The 12125-nt window shown below is 45.4% G+C and overlaps 1 protein-coding gene across 2 annotated transcripts; it reads left to right on the forward strand.

Annotated features, from left to right (window-relative positions):
- The first annotated feature begins 211 nt into the window (after positions 1-211).
- Positions 212-8686, forward strand: DYDC2 (DPY30 domain containing 2). 2 transcript variants are annotated; one of them, XR_006209270.1, is made up of 4 exons: positions 212-842; positions 3422-3505; positions 4214-4848; positions 8186-8686. XR_006209270.1 is itself a non-coding variant. In XM_007095604.3 (3 exons), exons 1-3 carry the CDS (start codon positions 4203-4205, stop codon positions 8318-8320), a joined length of 426 nt encoding a protein of 141 aa, XP_007095666.2. In that variant the 5' UTR covers positions 3884-4202; the 3' UTR covers positions 8321-8684. The 2 variants fall into 2 exon arrangements, 1 of the variants encoding a protein (XP_007095666.2); XM_007095604.3 differs by lacking the exons at positions 212-842; positions 3422-3505 and having other exon boundaries at positions 3884-4370; positions 4726-4848; positions 8186-8684.
- Positions 8687-12125: the final 3439 nt, after the last annotated feature.

The raw sequence follows: 12125 nt of genomic DNA on the forward strand, positions 1-12125 counted from the left end.
GCGCGGGGGCGCGGGGGCGCGGGGCGCGGGGGCGCGGGGCGCGGCAGTGAGCGGGCGCTCCCAGGTTGGGTGAGTCCGGGCGCCAGCGGGCTGGTGGGCGGGGGAGCGAGCTCGCGGCGGAGAGGAGCGTGCGCGAGACTGGGGCGCAGAAGGCGCGCGCGGGGTGTGGCGGGGGCGCCACGCAGAGGGGGCAGCGCCACCGTAGGTGAGCCTAGACTTTGCAACCTGCAGGCTGGGAGGAGCGGGAGGCCGAGAGGAGGAGTGGAGCGGCGGACAGGCCCGCGGTCACTGGGAGAGACCTGTCCCCCAAGGGCGGGAAACCCCTACAGCCCCCAGCCAGAGGAGACAATCGCCATAGTTCGACGGCCCCGATGTTTTGACACTTCGCACCTTTGCGAGTGCCGGTGACCTCTGCTTGGTTCCTATCAGAACCAGCTCAGGCGCTCCCACCTCCCGGAAGCCTTCCGACCTACGCCATTGCGGAGCCATTGCAGTCTTCCCAGGCCTAGTGGTTTGGGCCCAGAGCTCTGCTAGCGTCTCCCAGGTTCTGTTTTAATTTATGTTGGGCAGTGCTCACCAAACGTTGGTTGAGGCAGTAAGTACCAGACTGGGCACTGACCTATGGACGGGAGCTTGGGCTCTTGCCTGAGCTAGCACGCGCCAGGGCCCTCACTGATTAAGTCAAGAAATATTTCCTGAACACCTACTGTGTGCTTAGCACTGGGAAGAGTGTCAACAAAGACCATCTCTATGCCGACTGAGTTGCAAGGCCGTGAGCAAGGAGGCGCAGTGTAAAGCAGACCCTCAGAGGAGCTCTGGGAAAAAGAGCCCCCTCCCCCTTGGTAAGTGTGCCCTGAGTTTGTGGACAGAGGGCTGCGAAAGGCGTCCCTTTGGCCTCTCCCTCCCGAGGCCTCACACGGTGGTTCTGTTTTTCTGGCTCTACTGCCTTTGCAGCAAGGCCTTGTAACTGTCAGGTCTCCTGTTTCATTGAGACCCTTGTTGAAAAGGTGCAGTGTCCAGCAGATGCTCACTCCAGAAAGGGTTTGCCCCTCCTTTCCTGCGGAGAGACTGGTCCCGGAATGCAGAGTTGGTGATTCTGGCAGCTCTCCAGTGGTGAAAGCCAAGTAGGGCTGTAACAGAATCACCTGGGGATTTTGCTAAAATGCAGACTCTGAATATGGAGGTGGGGGTGGGACCTGAGAATCTGCTTTTCGACAAGCCTCCAGGTGATGAAGTCCTGCAGATCACGGACCGAATTTTGAGTAAAAGGGGTGTAGAAGATAGCTTATCCAGGTGCATTGGTTCAGGTGGGCCGCACATTAACAGAAGTAGAACACCTCGTACCCCCACCCCCACCTTCCACTGTTATCCCAAACTTAGTAGCTTTTTTTTTTAATTTTTTTAACGTTTATTTATTTTTGAGACAGAGAGAGACACAGCATGAACGGGGGAGGGGCAGAGAGAGAGGGAGACACAGAATCAGAAGCAGGCTCCAGGCTCTGAGCCATCAGCCCAGAGCCCAACGCGGGGCTCGAACTCGCGGACCGCGCGATCGTGACCTGAGCTGAAGTTGGACGCTTAACCGACTGAGCCACCCAGGCGCCCCCCAAACTTGGTAGCTTTAAACACACATTTATTCTCTTAGAGTTTTTGAAGCCGGAATCCAAAATGAGTCTTAAGAGGGCTAAAACCCACACATCCGCAGGGCTGGCTCCTTCTGCAGCCCCAGGGGAGAATCCGTTTCCTTGCCTTTTCCAGCTTCACAGGCTACCCACACTCCTTGGCTCCTGAATGACATCACATTTTTGCCCTCAACTTCTGCCATCACACCTTGTTCCCTGTCTGACCTTAGTGTGTTCCTGTTATAAAGACCCTTGGGATTACAGTGTGCCTATCGGGATAAGCCAGTATCGTCTTCCCAAATCAAAATCTTTAACTTCATCACACCCGCAAAGCCCCTTTTGCCACAGAAGGTAACCTCTTCCATAGGTTCTGGTATTAGGACTTAGACACTTTGGGGAGCCATTATTCAGACCTACTACTAAGAAAAAGCTCATTTTCTTACTCATATTTCAATGGCCAAAACCGGGAAATTTAACCTTGATACACTTCTATTATGCAATGTCCAATTCCTATTTAGTTTCCCCAACAACATAATTCAAAAGAATTATGAAATTCTTTTTTTTTTTTTTTTTTTTTTTTGGTTCAGATTCAATCCAGAATCGTGTGTTCGGTGCAGTTGTTAGGTCTGTTTAGGCCTCTTTGCTCTGGAATGGTCCCTCCTCTTTTCTTTGTCTTTCAAGATCTTGACATTTATAAGAGTAAAGGCCAGTTGCAAGACTGTCTCTCAACTTGGCTTTGTTTGTTATTTCCTCAATTAGATTTGAGGTTTCCATTTTGGGCAGGATCCACAGAAATGTATTTTATCCCACTAAGAAGTGCATCACATCAGGAGACACATGATGTCACTTTATCCCTTTATTAGTGATGTTTACTTAGATCGCTTGATTAAAGTTGTATTGGGCAGGTCTCGTCACTGTAAAGTTCTTGTATTTCCTTTTGGAATTAATACACAAACTGTGAGGAAAAACTTTGAGACTATATGAATATTCTGTTTATCAAATATTCACTGAGTTTTAGCACTCACTGATGTTTCGGCTTGATGAAGTTATACTGTGATGGGTACAAAATGTTGATTTTTTTTTTAACGTTTATTTGTTTTTGAGAGACAGAGTGCAAGTGGAGGAGGGGCAGAGAGAGAGGGAGACACAGAATCTGAAGCAGGCTCTAGGCTCTGAGCTGTCAACACAGAGCCCAACTCAGGGTTCGACCCCACAAACCATGAGATCGTGACCTGAGGCGAAGTCGGACGCTTAACCGACCGAGTCACCCAGGTGCCCCCAAAATGTTGATTTTTTAAATACTCCCATTATTCCTTCTATGTTTATTAGTTGCCCTATCTCAGGGCACCTGGGTGGCTCAGTTGGTTAAGCATCCAACTTTGGCTCAGGTCATGTCTCGTGGTTCACAAGTTCAAGCCCTATATCAGGCTCTGTGCTGCCAGCTCAGAGCCTGGAGCCTGCTTCGGATTCTGTGTCTCCCTCTCTCTGCCCCTCCCCTGCTCGTACTCTGTCTCTCTCTCTCTCAAAAATAAATAAAACATTAAAAAAATAAGATAAAAATATTATTCACTTTATTATTTGCTCTTTGGGGCATAAGATATGTAAACTTCAGGAATACAGAGTTGGTCCGAAATAGGCCAGGTGTCAGTCTATCTTCTTTTATGTTATAGTCTTCCACTGTAATAGCTAATACTTATTAAACACTTCCTGTGTGCCAAGCTAAGTGCTTTACATGTATTTATTATCTCTTTTAATCCCCACAATTATGAGGCACATACATTTATTATTCTGTTCTACAGATGAGAAAATTGAGGCTCAGAGAGACCGGGTGAATTGTTGAAGATCACACAGCTAATAAACAGCAGCACCAGGACCGGAACTTGGTCTGTCTGTTCCTGAAGCCTGTGTTCAGACTGCTACACTACACTGCCATCCCTAACTTATGATCTGACTCAGCCTACACGGCCCCAGCTCTTGAAATCTGACTAATAGCAAATACCGGGGCATTAACTCAAGCTCATGCAGTTTCTTGCTTGAGCACTAGACAGCAGAATATTGTATTAAGTGCTGGCAGGGCCCTGACTATGGGTAGCTGTGGCACCTGCCATTTTCCCTTCCTCTCCTCCCCAGGGCTTCTCAGTGGTCCCTTATGAAATAAATAAGTCTGTCTTATCTATGTCACAGATGACTGTAGCTTCCAACCTCACAATAGCACAGCTTGCTGGGTCCTTAGAGCCGCTCTTGGGGCCTCCTGCCCGCTCAGTTATTTCCTCCCTACTCAAGGGTAGAGACGTGGGGGTAAATGGAGACCTTAGCCTCCCCTAATCACCAATAAAGCAAGCTCCTCTCGGGCCTGATGACCCCCAAGATCTATTATTATCTGACTTAAGACAGCTGGAGAGCTTTTTAAAAAGTCCATTTGAATATAAGAACGATAGGCAAATATGGATTTATTGGCTCTTTTGGGAGGGGTGGCGTCCCAAAGAATCTCATAGTTATCTTGAAATGAATCCGAATTGATTAGAATGTGTCTATCTTTAAAATCAGATCAAATTCACAAAGTAGCGTGACTCTGCTTTGATGTTTCCCAGGCCCACAAGGATGGAAACGGACTACCTGAAGAGGTGCTTTGGAAACTGCCTGGGCCAGGCACTGGCAGAGGTGGCGAAGGTTCGGCCCAGTGACCCCATAGAGTACCTGGCTCACTGGCTTTATCATTACAGGAATACCTCTAGAGCAAAAGAAGAGGTGTGTGTGTGCACGGAGTCGTCTTGGGGACGGCTTCTCAGCTTCCTCACAGAAATTTGAAATCCAAAGCAGGATCCCAGAGCTAGCCCAAAAGGTTTCTTGGTTTATTCAACCTGGGAGATTGCTTGGGCCCAGATATTCTTGAAGTCTGGGGCGTCTGGGGGCTGAAGAAGGAATCCAACTCAGAGGAGTTGTGGAATTGGTAGATTTGGAGGTACCAGCAGGCAAAAGCTAGTTACAGGAGCAAGTTTCAGAGGCCTACAGGATCCGAGTCTGTGGTCTATCCCAGCAAGGGCAGGCCTATTCGTACAGGCTTCCCAGGGACTGACCTGATTCAGCTCTCGTATCACCCCAGGATAGCCGAGAGAAGATCCGGCAGAAGGAAGAATATGATAATAGCCTCAAAGAAACCGAGATGACAGAAATGCTGAAGCAAGAAGAGTGTCAGATTCAACAGAAGTATGATAAGTGTCACCAGGTAGGGAGAAGGAACTCAGCAGTGGGGGTGTACGCATCCCAGTGATGGATATCTGGAAATCTGTAAGTCCTCTAGGCCCCAGTGCAAAGTGCATCACGGCTCCTGTAAGCCCACCTTTCCCTCCTTATTCATATGTTTATGTATAAACCCTTCTTATTGGCAATCCTTGTCAACGAAAAAAGAAAATGTTTAAAGGCAATTCCATTTTAGATTTCAGGAAATGCCTTAGATGTTACTGGTTTTAAAAAATCAGATTTAAAAACAAATCTGCTCTCACTTAGAACAAATATGTTTCCTTACAAGATCCTTTGAACCCTTTTCAAGTATTATTCAGCATTCCAGAAACCAAATATGGTTATCAGTATATACTTCAAGTACATTATTGTATTCATTATATACTATTAAGTATTTTATTTCCTCTGCACTACTTATTTATGTATCAAACCACAGATGCCTTCTCTGTGATGCTTTAATACTGGTCATAAATTGTTACCTTCTTGTAGTTGGAAACAGCTGTATGTTCATTAGTCTGCCAAGCTTACCTTTTATCTCCCGAGATTTTTGCCATAATCTTCGGAAAAACATCTTGTGCCTATTTTGCGCTTTCTTCAAAGTGCGTGATATCTGGATAGGAAATTGACTTACTGGGCTTGATATCTGACGTCTTTCCACCTGTCACCATATCCTGTGTGTTAAACTCTTTAGTGCAGTTTTGTACAATCCACTAGCTTTTGCTGGTTTCCAAAGCCACCTTTGATGAAGAGACTTGAAACTATTTAGCTTACATACACTTAGGCTAATATGCTCAGCTTTCCTCATCATTAATAGATGTATTTTTTTAAGTCTGGATGTTTTAAAGGTAAATCAAGTCAAAAGAAAGGTAGGTTCATACTCCTGTTTGTCAATAGTCCAAAGGAACTCTCACTCAGGAACATTTCATTCTTTTTCTTTTTCTTTTTCTTTTTTTAACTTTTTAAAGCTTATTTATTTATTTTGACAGAGAACAGAGCACACGAGTGGGGTAGGAGCAGAGAAAGAGAGAGAGAGAGAATCCCCAAGCAGGCTTTGCGTGCAGTCAGCACAGAGCCCGATATGGGGCTCGAACTCACAAACCGTGAGATCATGATCTGAGCCCAGGTCAAGAGCCGACACTTGACTGACTGAGCCACCCAGATGCCCCGGGGAACATTTCATTCTTTGAGCAGTTGCTGGGAGATGGTAGTGCGGAGGTTGTGAAGCCGAAGCTGTCATCCCCTTACCGCCCCCCTCATCCTTTTCCAACATCACGCTTCCCTGTTAATAGAAATATGAATATATAAGGCAGGGAAAGACTTCCAAAACTCCACCCTGGTTTTAGAATCCCTTTATTAAAGAAAACTTTGCTCACGTGAATATTTTGAATCATCCCATTGTGTTGCGTGCAGGAGCTATTACGCCCTGTAGCAATATTCCTTTGCAAGATTTAGATGAGTAAAAGGTATGCTGTTCTTTTGCCAAGTGTGAGACAAAGGCGATGGTGAGGGAAGATGGGCGGGGGAGCCAGCATGATGCCAGGACTAAGTGCCAAGTTTTCAGTTTCAAGGAAGAATGCGTGTGCAAATCGTGATCATGGAAAGTGATGCCCTTTGTTAGAAGGAAGTAGAGAGACCCAACGATGATCGGGAAACAACGCTTCCCTTGAAGAGCCACATCATCCACAAGCAAGTTGCTCTCAGAGTATGAATTGAAGGAGCTGGGTAGAGAGGGCAAAGAAGTGGAGATACCTCAAATAAGATGAAATTCTAAGTTCTCGTTTCTCACCGGCTCAAGGCAAATGGCAGACTATTCCTGGCTACTGGTCATTTTCAGATTTTGAGTCACTAGTACTCTGAAATCTGGTCTCAAATAGGCCCAGGAGGAGTGGAATAAGATTTCAGGGGCGCCTGGGTGGCTCAGTCGGTTAAGCGTCCGACTTCAGCTCAGGTCACGATCTCGCGGTCCGTGATTTCGAGCCCCACGTCGGGCTCTGGGCTGATGGCTCAGAGCCTGGAGCCTGCTTCCGATTCTGTGTCTCCCTCTCTCTCTCTCTGACCCTCCCCCATTCATGCTCTGTCTCTCTCTGTCTCAAAAATAATAAATAAACTTAAAAAAAAAAAAAAGATGTCAGCAGGCCTGCCGATGGGCTTTTGTGCACCTACTCAAAGCTTTGCTAAACTTACCTTACTATCTTAAAACCATGATCGCTTGCATATACCTTAGAAAGCCTTTGAGTGCCCCAGATTGAATACTCCTGGTCCAGTCGATGCGTCAAAAAGAGGAGTACAGACAGCACTGCGTGTGGTAGAGATCATAGCTAATTATAGCCATCAAGAAGAGGTGGCAAGAGAAGGTGGTATTTGAGTCAGGCCTAAAGGAAAGCTAGCAAAAGTTGCCCTTGTATTTCTCTTTATTAAGCTGAGGTAGTTTTAAGTAAGTAAACCATAATTCTGTTTCTATGTTGGAAAACGATCCCTTTTATATAAAGATGTGGCCATACAAATGTTTTATAATTATATTTTTATGGAATCAATACATAGATTTGCAGGGTGCCTGGGTGGCTCAGTCGGTTGAGCCTGATTCTTGATTTCGGCTCAGGTCATGATCTCAGGGTTTGCGGGATGGAGCCCGATATTGGGCTCTGCGCTGCTTGGAATCCTTTTTCCCTCTCTCTCTGCCCCTCCCCTGCTTGTGCCCCTCTCTCTCTCAAAGTAAATAAACATTAAAAAAAAAAAAAGATTCTTTCTCTCTCTCCCTTTGCTCCTCTCCCCACCCCATGTTTTCTGTCTTTAAAGACAAAAAACAGAAAAACATACATTTGCTGTGTAGACGCATAGCACTTTGAAGTTGGAAGGTTCTTTTCGATCTCATGGGACTGCAGTCACATAGATGCCAGACTGTTTGATACTGTGTCATAGGTCACTGAGACTGAATTTATTTTTTCAATCTTGACAATATTTGTGATAAGTGTTTTAAGCCCTTTGTCATTTTAAGGTCTCTTTCTATTACATACTTTTTCCCTAGATTATGATATGTATGTCTAGTAATTATTCCTTATGTGCTGAACATTGTAGATGATACTTAGTAGGGAGCCTAGATTATGTAGTTTTCCTTTAAATGGTGTTGAGTTTTGTTCTGGCAGGCAGTAAAATTATTGGTGAATCATCCTGATCCTATCTGATTTGTTTTATACTTTGTGAGAGCAGATCTGTTTAATTTTCTTATTAGTCTCGGGCGTGAAAATGGCAGTGTTGTGTTCTTGGCATATTGAGTGTGTTTTAATCTCTGCTAATGAACTCTTTTCCTTTTTTGTTTTGTTTAGCCGCTGGTATCTGTAGCTAGCTCCACAATGAAGACTGTATTCATACAAGAGAACACAAAACCCGTTGAGAAGGATGGCTTGAGGCAAGAATCTTTGCCAGGTACTTCCAATATGGTTCCCGGAATGCCTCAATAGATTCCTTCTTGAAAGACGTCTGGCCAGGCTGACTGCAGTGTTGAAACTCCACAAGAAATAAATTCCTAGGCTTTTCGGCATAAAATTGCTCCCAGAATGCATCCTGGCTCCAAATCTCCTTAAGTTATCAAAAGGTGGCTGATTCTCATGATGCTTCTCTCAAAGCTACAAGCTCAGAGAGGGGCCAGCTAGGGCTCTGACCTGAAGATGGTAACTGTGTGAATTAAACCAAAATTTGAGGGACTGTGGAGGGGGGTGTCTGCAGGGACTCTCCAGCCAAAGTTCTGTTCTGATAGCCATGAAAACCCCTTAATCATGTAAACATTTCAACTACTGATAGGATAAAATAAACTCATGAAGATTTCAAATAAGTAACCAAAAGACTTTTTTCTCTTGATTTATCTTTTTTTTTTTTTTTTAGATTAGACAGTAAAAACATCCATTTCATGTGTTCATGTCTTGACTTAAATTTTTTTTTTAATGTTTATTTTATTTTTGAGAGAAAGAGAGTACGAGCAGGGTAGGGGCAGAGAGAGAGGGAGCACAGAATCCAAAGCAGGCTCCAGGCTCTGAGCTGTCGGCACAGAGCCCAATGTGGGGCCTGAACCAACGAGCCGTGAGATCATGACCTGAGCCAAAGTTGGACACTTAACCAACTGCGCCATGCAGGAGCCCCGTGTCTTGACTTTAGATGAATTTTTGCAGTCAGGTCCCCGAGTGTTTACACGTGTCCTAGAGCATACCCATGTCACTGACGACAGGTATTTTAAAACAGCTCCAATGACCGTAGAGCTCGGTGTGCCCATACACCTAGAGAGTATAGAATAGTTATTCCACGATGAGGCTTTTGGGGAAGAAGAGGACAGGCTTCCCATGCTCGCTTGAAAATGGCTTGAGATATCAAGAGGAGACTGGCTTAGGCTTTATAGTGTAGTTAGGGGTGGACCCAAGTAGGAGTTCCGCCCTCGGGGAGAGGCTTGTGTGGCTTGAAACTCCCGCCGTGCCAAAGTTGGGAGCACCTGAGTTTATCAGTTTGCCCAGATGTGGGGCACAGTGGGGAAGGGGAAGAGTTGAAACCTAAAAGCTGTCGGCAGTCAGACACCAAAAAGTGGAGTCAGACTTTATCACAGAGGGCAGACCTGGGAAACTTGGGAGTGGCCTTGACCCACTCGGTCTTTGAGTAAAGCAGGTGGTGAGGTCATTACTTCAATTTTGCACCTGGTGGGTAGACATATAGCCACACTTTCCAGAGTAGCTGGGAAAAAGCCAGAGGATCCAAAAACCCACACACAGAAGCAAAGAGAGCTTCGTAGAGGACGCAGTGGAATCCTCAGTGGATGGGATGGTATCTGCAGCTCCCCAGCGGGAAGGTGAAGTCCTCTGCCTGGGAGCGGTTGTCCCTTGGACATCACAACCCATGTGAGGTGAGTTGTAACTTTTGTCTGCTTTAAGGGATCCCATACTTTTGCCTTTGACCGTTATTTAGCCCCGGTATGTGATCACGTTCCTGGCCCATGAAAGTGTGATCAATCCCTACTAATCTTTTTTTGCACTGTTTCCAAGTTTGGCTTTTTGTTGTTGTTGTTATTATTTTGTTACCAGAAAGTTGTTACAATGAACTTTCCTGTACACATATTTTAGAACATCTCTGCTGATAGATTTATAGATTGCTAAACTGAAAGATATTTGGGGGCGCCTGGGTGGCTCTGTCAGTTAAGCGTCCAACTTTGGCTCAGGTCATGATCTCACGGTTAGTGAATTCGAGCCCCTCATCGGGCTTCGTGCTGACAGAGCCTGGAGCCTGCTTCAGATTCTGTCTCCCTCTCTCTCTGCCCCTCCCCCACTTGCGCGCGTGCGCGCGTCTCTCTCTCTCTCTCTCTCTCTCTCTCTCTCTCTCTAAAATAAATAAATAAATAAATCAATGATGCACCACCTCACATTTGTCAGGATACCTAGAGCTAAAAAATAGTGACAACACTGAATACTAGTGAGGATGAGGAAAACCCAACTCAGATTCATAGAGAAACCTGTATGTGAATGTTTATAAAAGCTTTATTCACGGTAGACAAAACCTGGAAATAACCCAGATGTTCTTCAATGGGTCAACAGTTAAACTGTAGTCCATCCGTATCTCAGAATACTACTCAGCAATAAAAAGGAATGAACTGGGGCGCCTGGGTGGCTCAGTCGGTTCAGTGTCCGGCCTCGGCTCAAGTCATGATCTCGAGGTTCGTGGGTTGAAGCCCCGCGTCGGGTTCTGTGCTGACAGCTCAGAGCCTGGAGCCTGCTTCGGATTCTGTGCCTCCCTCTCTCTCTGCCCCAACCCACTCTCATTCTGTCTCTGTCTCTCTCAAAAATAAACCTTAAAAAAAAAAAAATTAAAAAGGAGTGAACGAGTGATACCCGAACAACTTGGACGAATCTGAAGAGAAATCATGCCGAGCACAAAAGCTTGTAGGAAATTATGTCTAATCCCAAAAGGCAGCAGACTCTATGGTTCATTTATAAATAACCCCACAAAGGTGGAGGCTAGATTAGCAGTTGCCATGGCTTAGGGCAGGGGTTTGGGAGGGATGATGTCGTTTTAAAAAACAAGAGGGGTTTTTGTGCTGATGGAGCTGTTTTGTATTTTGATTGCGGTAGTAGATCCGAAAACCTGCACATCTGAAAAAAAATTGCTTGGAATTAAACACACCTACGGGCAAGTACAAGTCATCTGGAGAAATCTTGAATCTGATTGGTCGGTTGTATCAGTGTCAATATCATGGCTCAACAGTTTTGCAAGATGTTACTATTTGGGGAAACTAGGTAAAGAATCCATGGATCTCTATATTATTTCATACAACTGCATGCACATCTCTAAGTATCTCAAAATAAACCGTTTAATTTTAAAAAAAAAAATTTTTTTAACGTTTATTTATTTTTGAGACAGAGAGAGACAGAGCATGAACGGGGGAGGGGCAAAGAGAGAGGGAGACACAGAATCCGAAACAGGCTCCAGGCTCTGAACTGTCAGCACAGAGCCCGACGCGGGGCTCGAACTCATGGACCGCGAGATCGTGACCTGAGCCGAAGTCGGACGCTTAACCGACTGAGCCACCCAGGCGCCCCAGAAACCGTTTAATTTTTTAATAGTTCATACAATTCTCACCTACGCTCCATTTTCAAATATCCCAAATTATCCCAATAATGTACTTTGGTTTTTATTTATTTTAAAAAGAAAACGTTATCTTTTATGTTGAATTGCAATCAGTTTTGCCTAATTGCCACCTAGAAAGCTAGACTAACGTACACTCCCATTTCAAAGTGGCCATTTCTTGGGGCACCTGGGTACTTGGTCGGTTAAGGGGCTGACTTTGTTTGGCTCAGGTCATGATCTCGCAGTTCATGAGTTCGAGGCCCGCGTCGGGCTCTGTGCTGGCAGCTCGGAGCCTGGAGCCTGCTTCAGGTTCTGTGTCCCCCTCTCTCTGCCCCTCCACTACTCATGCTCTGTCTGTCTTTCTTTCCCAAAAATAAATAAATATTAAAAATTTTTTTTTTCAAAGTGGCCATTTCTTCATACTCTTGCCACACTGAGCTGGTTATTTTAGTTTTATTTTCTGTCCATCTGATATGTGAAAAACAGTAGAGTTCTGTATAGATATTCCGGATACTGACCCCTAATCAGATACGTGTTTTGCAAATACACACCATTATTATCCCCATTTTACCAACAAAGAAACGGAAGCACAGAGACAGGTAGCCTGCCTGAGTCCATGTGGCTAGAGGTGGGAGAGTCAGTGTCCAAACCCCCCCAACGGTTTGG

The sequence above is a fragment of the Panthera tigris genome, chromosome D2 (genome assembly GCF_018350195.1).
Source record: "Panthera tigris isolate Pti1 chromosome D2, P.tigris_Pti1_mat1.1, whole genome shotgun sequence".
NCBI lineage: Eukaryota > Metazoa > Chordata > Mammalia > Carnivora > Felidae > Panthera > Panthera tigris.

What these genes read in the sequence shown, in the direction of transcription:
- DYDC2 (XM_007095604.3), top strand. Translation starts at nt 4,203, where the DNA reads ATGTTTCCCAGGCCCACAAGGATGGAAACGGACTACCTGAAGAGGTGC. An exon ending in CCTCTAGAGCAAAAGAAGAG is followed by an intron (nt 4,371 to 4,725) that starts GTGTGTGTGTGC and finishes GTATCACCCCAG; the next exon opens with GATAGCCGAGAGAAGATCCG. An exon ending in AGTATGATAAGTGTCACCAG is followed by an intron (nt 4,849 to 8,185) that starts GTAGGGAGAAGG and finishes TGTTTTGTTTAG; the next exon opens with CCGCTGGTATCTGTAGCTAG.